Below are 17458 nucleotides of genomic sequence, written 5' to 3'. Positions count from 1 at the left end.
ATGTGTTTTGCCAGTGCTTTGGCCAGGACACTAATTCTCTGAGCAGTAGCTGTCTGTAGAGCTGTTTTATGACTCAATGCGTGCCAAGAGTCCTACAGAAGGATAAAGGGCTGGGGCATGTCTGCTGTGAGGATAGGCTGAGGGAGTTGGGGTTGTTCAGCCTGGAGAAGAGAAGATTCTGGGGGGACCTTAGAGCTGCCTTCCAATAGCTGAAGGGAGGCTGCAGAGGGACTTTTCCTGAGGGTGTCTAGAGACAGGGCAAGGGGGGATGGTTTGAAGCTGAGGGAGAGCAGGGTTAGACTGGAGCTAAGGAAGAAGCTCTTCAGTAGGTGGTGAGACTCTGCAGTAGGCCTACAGAGGTTGTGGCCCTCCTCTGGACTCACTCCAGCAGCTCTGTGTCCTTCCTGCCCTGAGGACAACATAACTGGATGCAGTCTTCGGGTTGGGGTCTCAGCAGAGCAGAGGCAGAATCCCCCTCACCATAGTGCCCTGTCTCGTGTGCACACCAGCTCATGCTCACATTCTGTTCAGTGTGCATCTTCCTCTTCTCTCTCTTGTGCTTTCTGGCTCACTTACTCTCCCTTTTAAAAATATTATGATGTGTGCCCAGCTGGAAAACAGAGTATTGTAGGCTAATAACATAGAAAAATAGCTGTGCAGTAGTCCTGGGGAGTGAAGACAAGGGAATGGTTCTGCCTTAAAATGGAAATCATCTCTCAGAACGGAGTTTTCTCTTCTTGAGACCAACACTCTCTATGGTCTGCTCTGTTTAAAAATCTTTTTAATAGCCTTCTCACTTTTTTTTTTTCCCCCCCCCTTACAATCTGATACCTCTCTAAAGCTTGCTTATTTATTAAGAGTGTGAAACAATTACAGAAAATGACTTTATTCCAACCATTTACCCAAACTAAGCAACTCCAATTTGCGGGTAATAAAGTAGAAGACCAAATGAGTAGAGCAGCAGGCTGGTTAAATGAAGTGTAGTCTGAAGTGAATAAAAGTCCAGATGAAACACATCAAATAGCACTTGAGCTAAATCGAAGTCAGCATGAGGACTGAGAGCCTCATTGAAGTCATGCAGTGAGTGAGAATTAGCCTGCTAGGATAACCTGGTAATGTCATTAAAGCTAAATTCAGTCCTTTCCCCCCCAGCCCCCAAATTATCCCACCTGCTTTATTTGGGGTTTTTTTTTGTTGTAGATTTCACATTCCAGAGTTTCTTCAAGTCCACACATCTGATGCTACATGTGTTCTGGTATTTCTTCCTAGAAAATATCTGCAACAGACCCTAGCTTTTAAAAACAAAGACATTTTATGGACTGTTATGGAATCCCCCAGGTAGTGTGGTTTGAGTTAGCAGTGAAAATCTCAACTTGATTTCTGACATAAATCAGTAGAATACCTTTCTTTTTCTGCTGCAGTGTGAAGCTCTCCAAATGTGCATCAAATGCTGTAGAATGGGGGTCTGGGTTTTTTGAAGCTGGCTGGTAAACATTGGTAGCCTGTTTGAACAGATAAAATGTCAGCAATATCAGCCCAGTGAATTCCAATAAATAGCCATAAATGCTCCAGTTCCATTCACCCAATGGATTGATGTCTGCTCTAATTGCAGTTAATACACTTTCTGCTTACAAATGTGTTCAAGCCCCCTGCTTAACTAAGCCTTGGACATTTCTAAAGTACTTTCTGTGCAAACAAAAACATCTGGGCATTTGATTTCTTTTTGTCAAGCATAACAAGATGCAAAAGACAATGCTGATGTCAGTAGTTTGCAGCTACTTGATGTAGTGTTGCATGCCAGCTTGTAAAGCAGCTTTCAGGAGGATGTCTAACAGCAGCTGAGAATTAGCAGAAGATGGTTAAAAGCCTAGAATGAATTGCAGGGTTGTTTATTGGCAAAGAGAAATCTGAGAGGAGTTTGCTGATTTGTTGGTTTCTGGGGTTTGAGGTTTTTGGTTGGTTGGGTTTTCTGTTTTGGTTGGGTTTGGTTTTTCTTTGTTGGTTTTTGCTACAGTGTCTGTAGTGACAGATGAGGTGATCTAGTTAAGACACTTCAGTGTTGTAACCTTCTCTCACTTACAAAATATCACTTAATTGTGCTTCTGAGGGCTGTGAAAGTAACATTCAAGTTGCATCATCTCTGAATAGCCTTCCTTATGTTTTTGGAGTTGATATCTGGACTGCTGCTAATCTGTCAGCCATATATGTTGAGCTAAATACTGGTCCAGTCATGTGTGTTGCTTTATTGCTTTTCTCCCGTTCTTGAGCCATCTTCTCTACATTCCCTTGTCATGGTGAGTGTTCCAGACTCTCCTTTTCCTTTATAAGGTCTGGGGGAAGGTTCTCTCTCCCTCACCTGTCTCCACCTCTGACAGCCTTTGAGACTCAAAACACTGCTGGAATAAGCTCATAAATGGAGGTGATGTGATCCCTGCATCCTTTCTTTTCAGCTACTTGACCCAGTAGTCTACTTTTAGGGAGAGTCTGTTTCCTTGATGAGTTTCCTTTTTATGGTTTTGAGACTGGAGCAATAGCTGCTGATTCAGTGTCTGCAAGGAAGCACCAGCACAGCCTTAGCTAAGAGCTGCCCATGTTCAATGTGAGACTGAACTCTTTGTGAAGAAGTTGTGGACATGATAGGTGAATTAGGACCTAAGACTTCATGGCTTGCTCTGTAATTATTAGAGAGCACAGAGTTAATTGATTGCTCTTGAATTGCTACTCTTTCAGAACAAAAATCTGAGATGGAAGCTTGCAAGCAGACCTGGATAGCTGCTGCTGGACAAACAAATCTTTGAGACACTCAAAGGATGCAGATTTTGCAATTCTCTTTTGAGCTGTTCTCTGCCAGTCTTAGGGAATAAACTGCTTCTTAAACATAGGCAGTGTATGAAACTCTGTCAAACAGTTTCTCATTCATAGATTCAAGAAGGGACCTTAAAAATCATCCAGTTCCACCCCCCTGCCATGGGCAGGGACACCGTCCACTAGCCCAGGTTGCTGAAGGCCTCATCCAACCCGGGCCTTGAACACCTCCAGGGAGAGGCCATATAATGAGGAGGAATTCTTGACAACATGAGATTTGATTTGTTTCCTCTGTCTCTTTTCTTCAAGTCTTCTGTTGAAGAGCTGATAATTACTGAGAAAAGCTGGTGAAAATGTAAAACTTGCTGTGCCTTCAGTTACACCTCAGCTGCTCAGAGACGTGTTGCCACTTGTTTTCTCTTGTGAGCCTGTGACAGTCCTGACCTAGTTACTGTGTTCTCACAGTGCTGAAGCATCACTAAAGTAATCTAGGTGCAGAGATGCTGCCATGGAATGTTTGTGTGTTTTTTATGTAGGCTTTGTTTCTGTGAATCCTTCAAATGTTTCTATAATGGAGCTGTTGGCAGTATTTCAGCACAATATTTAACTGGATAGGTAAATGTTTCCTGTGTCTCTGCAGCAGTTCACACGTACATTAGATTGGCACCTTAGGGCAGTACCTCCTTTTGGCTAACTATTATACAATGACACTGACAGACTGTGCCAACAACATGAAGATCAGCACTTTGTGTTTTCTTACCTTGTTTTGACTTTCACAGAATCACCAAGGTTGGAAAAGACCTCAAGTCCAACCATAACCCAACCACCATGAAGTCATCACACGGTTCAGTGCAGTTGTGCTAGTAAGAGGCAAGTGGACCCTGCTGGCAGGCAATGCAGAGTCAGATATGCAGAGATTATGAGCATTAGATCATAAATCTGGGAGGTTTTCCAATAAATTGACACATGAGTCTTGACTTTGGCAGCCTGTTTTATTGACTAGTCACAGCACATCGAGTCACGTCAGTTGAGACCGGGGCTGGATTGTGTTTCACGTGGGCAGTCCAGGGCCATGCTCGTTTCCTGGGTCAGAAGCAGAAACAGGTTGAAGACAGATGAAACTGATTTTGTAGCATTCAGTTGTGACTATTACTTATGTCAGTAATTGGACAGAGCTGCCAGATGAAAATTCAGGGTATCCTTTGGAGCAGAAAAGCTCTGAGGTTGCATGCCTGAGCAGATGCCATCAGTGCGTGGGACAGGAGAGGGTTTCAGCCACAGCAGCATCCTGTGAGTTAGAGCTAGCATGTGTGGAAGTGTGCTAGCTGAGCTGTGGAGGTGTGCCAGTGATAGGGGCTGTGCAAAAGCAGAGAGGAGCAGTTCTTCTCTTGGGTAGAGTTGCCTCAGATGTGAACATTCAGCCTGGGGAGCCTGCTGCATTGCTTTGTGTTCTGCTTTGCCATTGCCCAGCAAATGCATCAAAGAGCAGAATACTAAATCAGATGCTTGCAAATTTGTTAGTAGCTGTTTTCAGCATGCTCTTGTGAGCAGTGCCTTTGGTTTGGCTGACTGTGCATCTTCGTGTTTGAAGAGCAGGCAGGCCTGTGTGTCATAGCAGATTGTGAGCAGTAATGCAGGGTCCTTTGATGCTTGGTTTTGCCAGGAGTCTGATTATTTTCATTGACGACACAGCTTAACATATTGGTTATTGTTAAAGTGGGCTATGCTTCTGTAGAGGGCTGAAGCTGCTTAGGTGTAGGAGAAGGAACTTGTGAGGGACATGTTCTAATCTGCAGTGATGCTAGTTGTGCCTTAGGAGGGAGCCTTTTACAATGAGGGCAGTGGAACACTTGGACAGGTTCCCCAGGGAGGTAGATGGTGGAGGCCCTGCCCATGAGACATTTAAGGTCAGGTTTGAGGAGACTTTGAGCCACCTGATCTAGTTGGGGATGTCCCTACTTACTGCAGGGTTATTGGACTGGATGACCTTTGGAGGTCCCTTTCAGCCCAGTGCATTCTGTGTTCCCATGATCATACATTAAATATCAGCATGAACACTATGGGGTCCTTCTCAGCTGTACCCTTCTGGAAGGAGCTGTTGTTGCTTACCAAGAGCCACCCTCTGTCCAAGAGGGGCTTTGCATTCTGAGTGCATGACTTGCAGCTTGATTAGTGTGACTACAAATTAACTGCAGTTGGAAACCTCTGGTTTAATTATTTTTATTTTAAATCAAGTGCAGATCTAAGGTTACTGCTTCCCAGCAGCTGTGGCAGGCAGCGTTCAGCACATCCATGGATAGTGCACTTTCAATCAATGTCAATTGGAAGCAGTTGTATTTCTCAGCATTGTCCGTGAGGAGGGAATTCAGCAGAGCTGACAGGAAAGGGTGGTCATCTGCAGTGTTTCCAGTGTGGTTATTTAGCCTAATTAATTGTCAAGGCTCTTCAGTGAGAGTAAATGAAGCCTATTAACTAATACCTGTCCAGGGAAAGTGATTGCACATGGTAAATACTTCATGCTGGCTGTGGTAACTGTTGCCATCAGTATAGGCTGGCATTTGTACCAGAAACAAGCAAATAGTATTTGTTATGTGCAGGATTTTCAGTGCTAGAGCCATGTTTTGCTTTCCTTGGGACTGGTGAAAGGTACAGAAAGCCTCTACTGTCTTAAAGCTCCAGTGCTGGTATGCAGCATAAACAGGAAAGGAAATTTGAATCTCTGCTATCTCTTTGGAAAGTGTTTCTTTTACTCACTGTTTCCACTGTTTGAAGGAAATGTGTGGTTAGGATTCTTGGTGATATTCTCAGTTATGAGGCTTGCCCTGTGCCAACCTTGGCCAGAAGGCTCCACTGCTGGCAGTTTGACATGCAGTGTTTGTCCTGTGTTTCTCCAGAATTTTGCTGGTATTTGGTGCTTTTTTCACTCTTGCTCCTCGAAGTGTAGCTGTGAGGCACAAAGAGGAATACAGTCTGTGATTCTGTGATGTTTCCTACTAAATAAAGCATCCCAGAAACCAGTCTGTGGTCCTGAGGTTAGTGGTCTCTTGTGCCTCAGTTCATACCCACATGCCTACCTGTAGCTTTCCCTTCCACTCTCAAAAGAAGTGGGGGGAAGAAACCCTTTAAGTCAGAAGGATATGGTCAGGCTTCAGACTTGGGACAGCTTCTGGCATGCTTAGTCCCTTCAGCACTGTTTGAGAAAGTGGCAGCTTCTGTGGCCTGAGGGTGGCAGGACTTGAGCTACTGTGCCCAGCTGCAGACCTTCACTGGAGCCTCTGCTTGGCCTTCTTCAGTTGGCAAATAAGGACAAAACCTGCTTGAAACTTGCCTCTTGAAACAGAAGGACCATTTGAGCCAGCCCCATTTGAGGGATTTGGAAGATAGGTACTTTGGTATTGTAGTTGCTTTTTTTGCCTTTTCCTTTGCATCTTCTCTTTAAGACAGTGCCATGGGAGCTGATAGGATCAAGAGCACTGCTTTAGAAATTTGTAGTTGGCAAAACAGTAACTTGAAGAAAAAAATCACTTCCATGCATGAGGACTCCCAGTATAGTTCCCCAGTGATCCCTCTCTTCTGCAGAAGACTCTGGGGGAAACCTTAGAGCTGCCTTCCAATAGCTGAAGGGATCCTACAGGAAGGCTGCAGGGGGACTTGTCCTGAGGGTGTCTGGAGACAGGCCAAGGGAGAATGGTTTGAAGCTGAGGGAGAGCAGGGTTAGACTGGAGCTGAGGAAGAAGTTCTTCAGTACAAGGGTGGTGAGACTCTGGAATAGGCTGCCCAGGGAGGTTGTGGCTGCCTCCTTCCTGGAGTGATGAAGGCCAGGCTGGATAAGGCCTTGAGCAGCTGAGTCTAGATAAGGGGTGTCTCTGGGGTGGGGAGGTTGGAGGAGATGATCTCTGAGCTCTCTTCCAGCCTGAGCCAATCTATGTATCTATGATTCATAGCACATAGGTGCTAACTTTGTTGGTCTTAAGGACTCCTTGGCATGTGTGAAGCGTTTTAAGCCCAAACCTGAGCACAAGCCCCTATATCCACGTGACTGCCTCAAAGGTTGAGGCAGAGTCAGGACTTAAGGTGCCTAATTTGGATTTAACAGTAATTGTAGCCTTTGAAGTAGAAAGTATTATGCATTTTCTGGGATTTCATGTTTTGCTTTAAATACAGTGTCTGATATCCTGTAACATTCTTTTGAGGCTGCTAATTAATGAGGCCACAGTATAATAATTGTAACTCTCTCTGCAGTTCTGCAGTGTGTACCTGGGAATCATTAAGGCATCTTGTCTATTCCTGTCCTTGCTGGTGATGATACCCTTGATCCCTCTGTTGCTATATTAAAGGCTTTTGTGGTAATGGGAAAACCAAAATGCCCTTCCCCCTTCCAGCAGCTTCCTTTTGATGCTGCAACTTCTGTCTTAAAGGATACCAGCATTGGCTTCTGGGGTGCTTTCAGGAAAAGGTTTAGTAGAATAAATTCACAGAACCTCCCCAAATTCTAAGCAACTTTTGGGGACAAAATGTCTTATTTCGATCTCTCCCTCTCTCCCTTCCTCCCTCTGATGTTAAAAAGGTACTCTCCAGAAGTCAGTTATGAAGTGATCATGGTTTACCCTTCTAATCCAACATCTACAATCTTCAGAAAGGAAAAAAATGAGGTTTTATTTACTGACTTCTGACAAATAACTCCTGAAAATCATCATTTCCTCCTTGGAGTCATTTTTATTCTTAACAGTGTTTCCTATAAATAAGAGGCAAGGGCAGCTGCAGCTGCAGACAATGCACCTGTGTAAGTGATGACATTTCTGGCAGCCTGCAGTGAAGCCTGCAGAAGAGGTCTTGGAGATGGTTTTAGAGTGAAGTGTTCCAAAGCAGGTTTAACTGAGGGTTATTTTGATGATAATTAACTTGTTCCTAAAGCACAAATAACTGTCTGAAGACTAAAGAGGGTGTGACATGTGATAGGGCTTTTGGATTTTGAGTAGTGGTGACTTCAGTCCTGCATTCTAAGCAGCAACAATCCCAAGACTGCAGTGGTTAAGACTAGACTAGACTAGACTGGAAGAGACCTTCAAGATCATTGTGTCCAACCTATCAACCAATCCAACCTGCCTAATCAACTAACCCATGGCACCAAGCACCCCATCAAGTCTCCTCCTGAACACCTCCAATGATGTTGACTCCACCACCTCCCCAGGCAGCACATTCCAATGGGCAATCACTCTCTCTGTGTAGAACTTCTTCCTAACTTCCAGCCTGAACCTCCCCTGGCACAGCTTGAGACTGTGTCCTCTTGTTCTGGTGCTGGTTGCCTGGGAGAAGAGACCAACCTCCACCTGTCTACAACCTCCCTTAAGGTAGTTGTAGAGAGCAATAAGGTAGTTGTAACTTCCTTCCTTTCTTCTCCCTGTGCCCTCCCTTCTGACCTTTGGTTTTTTAAGTAGCAGACAGCCATCCTTTCCCTTACCCAATAATAGTTGCTTAAAAGTCGAGACAAAGGATCAAAATGGTTACTTAAAGTTGAGATGAAAGGTGAGATGACAGAGAAATATGGATTTGTGGTAGGACTGCAGGTGAAGCATTTGCTCCTGTCAAACACAAAGCCACCCTGCAATTTCTTTTAGCCTAAGTGGAAAGGTTTGCAAATGCTGAGCGAAATTATCCAGGCATTTAAATTACCTTCAGGTTCTTCTAAGGCACAGTTGCTGGTTCTAGTAGCAGGTTCCTGGCTTTGTTATTGTGGAAAAAGTGAACTCATGGTATTTTACTGTGCAGGATATGAGTAATAACAAAAATGAAATTTCTGGAAGCCTTTTGCAGCTTTGCAGTTGGGGACTCTGTGTAAACCTCTGGACCCAGCTGCTCACCGCTGAATCCTTTCAATCACTTGGAGGTGTTGATTTTAAAAGAATGAGTTGCTGTTCCTAAAGTCTACAAACTCCAACTATTTCATAGCAGGCCTGTGAACTTGCCTGGGTTGGTTCTGTGGGTGCCTGTGCCTGGTGGATAAGAAGGCCCAATTCATGCTTTCATTCAAGGGCAGCGAGGAGAATGATTTTCTTTAATGCTGCGCCAGATTTATCCAAATATTTCAGCAGGTCTGCATTACAGTTTGTCAGCAAACTGGGTACAACCAAAGTGTATTTAAAAATCATTTAATTAGGACAGATTCATTTTCACTCCATGCCACTACACAGCAAGACTTGCTTGTTCATATTTCCTTCAATTTACCCTGGAACTCGGCCAAGCTGAGCTTTAATGAGTAGCCTATCCTGCTAGTTACATTAGGATTTATTTTCCCCTGGAGAAGAATGTTGGAATTGGTAGGTTTTTAACCTGCTCACTTAAATGAACATATGTTCAGAAACTGCATCTTAACTCTTTGGGAGTAAAGATTTGAGCAATAATGACTTCTATTGTTGTTCCAGTTTAAGTGCTGTTTAAACAGGGGGTTTAGGTTTCAGCCGTGTGCCAGAGCGGGTTTGATATGGTGATGAGTTTTGATATGAAGTCACATTCAGTTGCTTAACACAAATTTAATGATACAATATAGCAACCCAGATTGGTTTACTGAAGAAAAAAAAGACAAGTTATTTCTTCTTGTGTTTTCATTTGTTGCCCAAATGTATCTCTTGGGTCGTAAAACTTGGTTCAGTATAGCTCAGTACCTTATTAATGATGGATTTTCTGTATTAACAGGTGCAGTTTGGTAGCAAACTTGTATTCTGAGTTATTTGAAATGCATTATTTGTGTTTCAAAACTATTATAATAAATCCTGAATTATAAATGTGCTTTCATCACTAGCCAGGCCCAGTTAAAATTTCCTTTAAGCAGCATTTGCTGCACACATGGTCTGATACTTCCCCCCCCCCCATCCTATAAAGAAAGGATTTATTTCCTTCTACTTCCCATTCCTCCAAAGTTGTCTGAAAAGGACCAGTAGAATTTATTCCTGTGGGATTGTTAAAGCCCAATCTAGTAGAATTTGCATATTCTGTAAGAAAATAAAGAAATTCATACAGTGTTATTAGCCATGAGGGAATAGTTTATGTGAAACTTGAGTGTTAAGTTCAGCATAGTTCAGTGCAGTAGCTGTGATTTGTATTAGGTGAATAGTCAGGCTTTGAGAGGAAAAGCTTTTCCACTCCTTTTGTAGAATGGCTTAGATTGGAAGGGACCTTCGAGATCATCCAGTTCCAACCCTCTGCCATGGGAAAGGACACTTTCCATCAGCCCAGGTTGCTCAAGGCCTCATCCCATCTGGCCTCGAACGTCTCCAGGGAGGAGGTATCCACAGCATCCCTGGGCAACCTGTTCCAGTGTCTCACCACCCGCACTGGAAAGAATTTCTTCCTAATCTCCAGTCTAAATCTGCCCTCCTCAAGCTTCAATCCATTCCCTCTCATCCTATCACTACAAGCCCTTGTCAAAAGTCCTTTCCTGGTTTTCTTGTAGTCCCCTTCAGGAAATGGAAGGCTGCTCTAAAGTGTCCCTGGAGCCTTCTCTTCTCACAGCTGAACAGCCCCACCTCTCTCAGCCTGTCCCCATAGGATCTTTTTTCCACTGGACATTTATCTGAGGGGTGGGTGTCAGGATGAAGGTGATGGTCTCTTTTGGGAGGTGCCCAGCAGTAGGACAAGGAACAATGGCTTCAAGCTGGAACACAGGAGGTTCCACCTCAGCCTGAGGAGTCACTTTACAGTGAGGGTGCTGGAGTGCTGGAGCAGGCTGCCCAGAGAGGTTGTGGAGTCTCCTGAGACATTCCAAATCCACCTGGATGCGTGACTTGATGATCTCTGGAGGTCTCTTCAAACCCCTGGCGTTCTGTGACTTTACTGGTAGTGGTCTGTGTAGTCTCTTAAGTGTTTTACTTCCACCCAGAATGTCCTTTACCTTGCACTGCCCTCCCAAAGCCTGCTCCTACCTTTTCCTCTCCCATAATTATAAAGTGTAATGCAATGAAAGTTACTGGAATCACCTAATGAGCTCTGCCTGCCCAATATGGAATGTGAGGGGGAAATCTGGGCTGTGGGGCTCTTTGTAGTTTGTTGTGTGGCTGTTGTCTGTATGGTTTCCTTGATCACTGCCCAAATTCCATTTGGTGAGTCACTGTAAGCTTTGAAATCCAATTTTCAGGAAAGCAAAGTCCTGAGCAAGTTTTGTTTTCTGTGTTTGTAGCTAAGAGCCCAGCTTTGTGAGCTGCTCTTACTTTTGTGGGAGCACTTGGAAATGCTTTTATTAAATATTGTGCAAGGAAGAGTTAATCAGATTACATTAAACATTTTGGGTTTGTTTTGTTTCCCTGTCATGTTTTGGAGGGAGGTGTAAAGTTAAATCAGGTAATGGAAGTCACATTTAGGATGAATTGCACTGTAAGTGGAATCTCACAAGAAGAAATGTAACAGACACAGCTCCAGCCTTGCAAACTTAGCTGCCTGGTATCTGCTCTTCAGTGAGTGGGCTTTGGCATTATTTCTTGTGCACCACAATAATGATTTCCCTTTTCTTTTTCCCCCCTGATTGTTTTGAACAGGACCAAGCGAGCTCACGTTCCCCTGACCGAGTGCATATTTGAGCTGCCTCATTTGGCAATCCAAGCAACCAGAGCTCAAACCCTTCTGCTTCAAACCATTTATCAGAGCTGGTGTCACCCCGCTGGAAGTTTCAGTTCTGTGGTGGTGAATGAAGCTCTCCTGCATGAGGTCTTCCAAACTTCAGGTAAACAAGTGGGATCCTTTGGGTTCAGTGTCTCTTAAGGTGCAGGGCACTGCTGGGGAATGTGCATGCACTTAGATCCTTTAAATCCAGGTTTTTGCCTGCAGTAGTTAATGGACAGAGTGGTTTTTGTGTGTGCTTGGGTATTTATAGCTCCAGGATGTAAGCTAAGCCACTGAGTTTCACTCCCTGGCACCAATTTCTGGATGCATTTAATTTTCCCATGCAGGATATTTTTTCCATGCCTCCCTCACATGAGACATCCACCCTTGCTACCTTGCATGGTACAATGTTGTAACTTCAGATCATTCACAGAGGTGAAGCTGGATCATTTAAGGGCTTTATTAATCACTGGCATACATTTAGTTTGATTTTAAAGGACTGCAGATGTTTCTCACCCAGTTTCATAAATAAATGTTGCTTCAGTGGTGTGAAACTGCTGAAGATCTGCAAGCCTTAGTGGTGATAATGTAACTAATGGAACCCATGGATCTGGGGAGTAAGTTATGGGTTTTGACCAGTTTACAGTTGACCATAGTCTTCAAGCGCATAAAGGTCATCCAGAAGAAGAAAAAATACTTTATTGATCTGTTTTTAAGTACAGATTAGAATAATTTAGACCTGCTGCTGGGCATCCACTGTGCTAACAAGAATAATCGAGGTCTTTTGGAATCTCCATCATTACTAGTCACGGAGAACGTGTTAGGAGACTGATTCAGATACAGTAAATGATGACTTGAAGCAGAATGGCAGATCAGAACATCACTGGAAATCTTTACCAGCCCTGTTTTTATCAGTCCTATTTTCCTTCTTCCACTCATGTTGGTTTTTACAGTTAAATCTGTGTTGATCCTGATGGTGCAAAAGTACTGCTGTGTTTTCAGGTCTGTAACCTGCTTTAAGTGCTTAGTTTTTCCCTTCTCATCCAAAAGTCACTGCTTCACTTCATTCCTTGACTCTGTGTGGCTCACCAAGGATGAGGTGGTGAGGTTTTGGTTCCATGTGCTGGTATTTCTGAAGGCAGCAGGTTTCCAATCCATACCTCAAAGAGAAATGTGAAAATACAGTCAGCCACGTTTCAGGTGGTCTCAGGCTTTGCACAGTTCCAAAGTAGCCATCATTTAACATGCTTCAGTCCTTCAGTGAACTGTGACACAACTCTGCTAACCATATAGCTGCAGAATAGCAATCTGGAGCCCACGCTGGAAGCACTTACAATAAAGCAAACAAACAGTGCAGCGCACTCGGTTTGATCTCCTCTTGTTCACAGCTTAATGATTGGCCTGGTCAATGTTAAACTTCTGCAGGGATACTCCACATGAACTAGCTGAAGGCAGCTTTGAGTTCAAGGCTGTGAAATGATTGCTGTCTATCCTTTTGTCCCAGTTCTTGGCTTGCTTGCTTGTCTAAGTCTGTTACCTTGTGTTGGAATGCCTTTGTGGAAAATTCAGTCAAATTAGCTGTGTGTTGAAAAAACATCCCCATGCTTAGGGTCAGCTCCCTTCTACTGTAACAGCAACATCTCCAGCCCTAAGCTTCTGACAAAGCCTGACTGGAAGGGCACAGGGAAGCTGGGATTTCAGCTGTTTTTTTCTTTTATTCTTTTTCCCCCCTTCTTTTTCTTCTTCTATGAAGTAACTCTGAAGATAATGTAGTCAGTAAGGAACATTTTGGTAGGCCATGCATGTCTGTTAAATCACTGGTATTCTTTCACTAACATTCAGCTTAGTTTCTCCACCATAAACCAGCAGCTGAGGAATGTTCCTTGGGAGTCCTTGGTTTGGGTCCTTGCCTGCCTTTGTTTTCAAGATTCTAAAAAGCCTTCTTGCTAACAAATTAGAAATACAACAGGACAAGCAGATAGTCTCTCTCTCTCTCTCTTAGATTCTTATCCACCTGTGCAATAAACCTGCCCTGAGCAGACATGACATTATTCTCCAAAAAAGAAAGGACTCTTGTAGTTTGTTTTCCAGTTTTTTAATGGTTTGCCTTTATCCAAAGATTTGTAGCAAGTCTGCCTGCCCACCCTCTGGGTCACAGGCTTGTGATCCTTCTTGATATAGAGTACATCACTCTGCTGGTTTGTCCTTTGGGAACAAACTCTGCCCTCTTGCAGAAGTGTTGCAGTTGTGCTACCTCTGCTAGGTGCTTGCTGTGAGGGGGTGATGTGCCTCTGTACTGTGTTGATCCAGTCTTAATGGAACCTTTACCTTTACATATTTATATCTTCTCTTTTGTCAGGAATTATGGCCCCTAGCTATGCTTTTTCTAACACAGCCATCTCCTCCAGTTTCAAAACTGCATCACTGAGGCTGTGCTTGTAACATGGCCTAAGAGATGCTGTAGAGGAAAGAACAACAGGTGAATTCTGGAGGAAGGAAATGAAAATACAAAGGAAGGAAAAAGAGAAAGGTGATCAGCTAATAAAAAGGGAAGAGAGATTCAGGGGAAGACCAAGAGAAGCAGGTAGAAAGAGTTAAAGCAGAAAGGCAGTAGAAGTTAAGAAAGACAAAATCTAGGAGGATGACAAGTACACATAGAGGAGGAGAGAACATCCCAGAACATTTGACTGCTGGCCCTTTGACATGCTGTGGAGAGTCCATAAGGAATGAAGGCCTCTTTGGGAACCTGTCTGCTGGGAAACTGATGAAAGACTTCCTCTGGATGTAGTTTAAAAAGGGAGCTCTGCACATTTCCACAAACACAGGAGCAAAATTGATAGCTAGTATCTGGAGTTCTGTCCTATGGCTCCATGCTGGAGCAGAAATGGTTTTCTGCTCCAAAACTTCAGCCTAAATTATTTTTGAAGGAAGGTGGTGTAGGAATTCAGAACAAACTCAGGCTCTTCCCTCCACAAATTGTTGTTGGGGAATAGATTAATGGAGTACCAGCAGGTGCAAACAGCATGAAGCTTGACACTCTTACGTCTTCCATCTACCTTTCTCCTTCTACTCTACAGAAACCCTTTTCTAACTAGGAGAAAAAAACAAAACCTAAAGCAACTTTCCTCAAGTGTTTCATAGTTTGTTGGTTATTAGACTTACTGTCTTCAGCAGATAGTCCAAGAGTTTCTCTTTTGATGAACTTGTCCAAAGGCCAGCTGGGTTTGATGCCTGAAAAGCAAGTTGTGTGTGTTTGGTTTCTGACAGAATGTGGGAATGATGTGTCTGTACCACTCAGAGTATGTCTTTGTCATGTGTGGTGCTAAGTCTGTTAGCCTAAAACTGCCTATGAATAGATGTGAGTGAGCTGGCTGAGCTCAGTTCTGGTGTGGGGCAGGCAGAATGAGAATTTGAAGAAGGATGCTGTGGTTTTTACATTGGCTCTTTATTGGAGGTGTTCAGGAGGAGACTTGATGGGGTGCTTGGTGCCATGGGTTAGTTGTTTGGGTGGGTTGGATTGGTTGATGGGTTGGACTCGATGATCTTGAAGGTCTCTTCCAACCTGGTTTATTTAATATTAGTATTGTTGTAAATGTGTCTAAACACTGTGCCTTCCTTAGCTTGAGACTGTTATTGTTATACTCTCTCGTGACAAAAATAAGCCTCCAAAACACTGCAAAAGAACTGTGCCAGTTAAGATCATTTTCAGGCCGAGCATAGTTAATCCTGTGGAGTAATTGGACTGTATATTTTTGCATTATTTGCTGTTAGGTACCTGGAGCACTCACTTTCTAACCCTTTCAGCCTGCCAAGCAAACATATACACAGTCACACATGGCTTTAGTTTACTCTGGAAAAATGGAACTGGCTACCACTTTTTCCTCGTCCCGTTCAGGTAGTTCATTATTTTGTTGACAGTTCAGTTCCATTAATCTGGTATTTGGGGGTGGGGGGGAAATTGCTTGCAGACCTTAGGTTTTCTCTGTTGAAGGTGATCAAACAGGCATTTGAATCCCCCCATGTAAATGATGTCTTAAAGTTAAAACAAAAATCTCCTTTCCAGCAAGTAACTGTAAAACTATTTTATGCAAGATTTCATGTGGGATACCTTAATGGTTGAATAATAAATTTTACCTCATAAAAATGAAATTCAATAATACAGTAGCGTTCTCAGCGCAGTAGCATCTGGTGGAATCTCCTGAGAGCCAATATTTTCCAACTCATTAGGATCATGTCGTTCTGTATGTCGTCAACATTGACTTAGCCAAGCTACCTTTCCTTACATAACCGCCAAACTATTAAATAGGTCTCTTGTGGAGTGAAGTCAAATATTCCTCTTATTTTTGCTTGTGCCTTGGAAGAAGAGAAGAAAATGTACATGCTGTAACATTTAAACATCTGGTCTCGACCACATCAGGGTAGCCCTGAGAAAAGGAACAGGATTCAGTTGTTCTTCCCAGGTGTACGTATAAAAAAGGGGCTGTGGAGCTGCTGCATACTTCTTTTACCACTTAGGAAAAAGACTGAAATAAGCAACTTGCCTTTCTAATACCCCTGCCTTTAAAACTGCCTTTTGTTTCTCTTCTTTCCCCCCTTTCTACCTGCTTCCCTGCCACTACAGCCCAAAACACCAAACCCAGCACAATCCCCACGTTTCCAGGCTCAGTGGTAAGGCAGGTTGTTAAGCTCTAATCACTTCCTGGCAGCTTATTGGTGTTTAATCTCTGTTCCACAGAACGGGGCCACTCTTGGCATTTGTTTTGAAGGGCATGACTGAAGCTTTCTGTTGCAGATCAAAGTGTCAGTGTGTATTCTCCTCAGTAATGACTTGAGACATGGACTGGATCAGGAATGGTGTGGCCAGCAGGAGCAGGGAAGTCATGCTGCCCCTATACTCAGCACTGGTCAGGCCACACCTTGAGTACTGTGTCCAGTTCTGGGCTCCTCAGTTCAAGAGAGATGTTGAGTTGCTGGAAGGTGTCCAGAGAAGAGCAACAAAGCTGGGGAGGGGTTTGGAGCACAGCCCTGTGAGGAGAGGCTGAGGGAGCTGGGGTTGCTTAGCCTGGAGAAGAGGAGGCTCAGGGGAGACCTCCTTGCTGTCTACAACTCCCTGAAGGGAGGTTGTAGCCAGGTGGGGGTTGGTCTCTTCTCCCAGGCACCCAGCACCAGAACAAGAGGACACAGTCTCAAGCTGTGCAGGGGGAAGTTTAGGCTTATTCTTAGAAGTTCTTCATAGAAAGAGAGATTGCCCATTGGAAGCTGAGGGAGAGCAGGGTTAGACTGGAGCTTGGGAAGTTCTTCAGTATTAGGGTGGTGAGACTCTGGAATAGGCTACCCAGGGAGGTTGTGGCTGCCTCCTTCCTGGGGGTGTTGAAGGCCAGGTTGGATGAGGCCTTGAGCAACTGAGTCTAGTTGAGAGGTGTCCCTGCCCATGGTGGGGAGGTTGGAGGAGATGATCTCTGATGTCTCTTCCAGCCTAAGCCATTCTAGGATTCATCAGTGGGGTTAAGCTACTCAGCCTGTTGAGTATTTTAATAAATCCTGTGTCTGAAGCAATGGGTCTGTAGTGGCCTGCAATGAGGAACTAACATGTGACTGGTAATTAAATCTGCCTTCTTTTCTGGTCTACTTATGTACTATTAAACTGTGAGAAGCACAGCATTCTGGTGAAAGAATAGCAGGAGGCATTCAAACGAGCTTAACTCTGCTTGGTAATGTTGTGCTAAAGGATCTAATGTGCTGAAAAGTCCACTTGAGTCTTCTGAAATGTCTGTTGTGGTCCAAGTGAATGTGTACGTAGTGTGTACACATTCAGAGAGAGAAAGAGAAGCTGAAAAAAGCTATGGATTGGGAAAGGAACACAAATACAGGTGAAATCTGTAGGTATCCAACAGTGCATGTAAGCTTCTGAAGGTGAATTGTGTTTCAGAATGGCAGGAGAGCTCATTTCAGTCTGGTTGGTGACATTAACAGTGAACTCTTGTTGGTTATGTAGGTGGGCTCCCAAAACCAGGACACTTAAGCTGGGAGCTATAAATAGTGCCCTTCCTCCAGTCTGGAG

The 17458-nt window shown here is 43.9% G+C and overlaps 1 protein-coding gene across 7 annotated transcripts in view; it reads left to right on the top strand.

The window, feature by feature from the left end:
* The window catches only part of VPS13B (vacuolar protein sorting 13 homolog B), a 327581-nt gene that overhangs the window by 45424 nt on the left and 264699 nt on the right, over positions 1 to 17458 (top strand). For all 7 annotated transcript variants that reach the window (XM_068161158.1, XM_068161154.1, XM_068161155.1 and 4 more), the window contains one exon: positions 11334 to 11518. In XM_068161158.1, the coding sequence (XP_068017259.1) occupies positions 11334 to 11518 (185 nt within the window). The remainder of the gene's footprint in view (positions 1 to 11333; positions 11519 to 17458) is intronic.

This window comes from Melanerpes formicivorus, unplaced genomic scaffold (genome assembly GCF_026170545.1).
Source record: "Melanerpes formicivorus ecotype bairdi unplaced genomic scaffold, bMelFor1.0.p_v2 SCAF_56, whole genome shotgun sequence".
Classification (NCBI taxonomy): Eukaryota; Metazoa; Chordata; class Aves; order Piciformes; family Picidae; genus Melanerpes; species Melanerpes formicivorus.
This window is presented reverse-complemented; position numbering and strand designations above follow the sequence as displayed.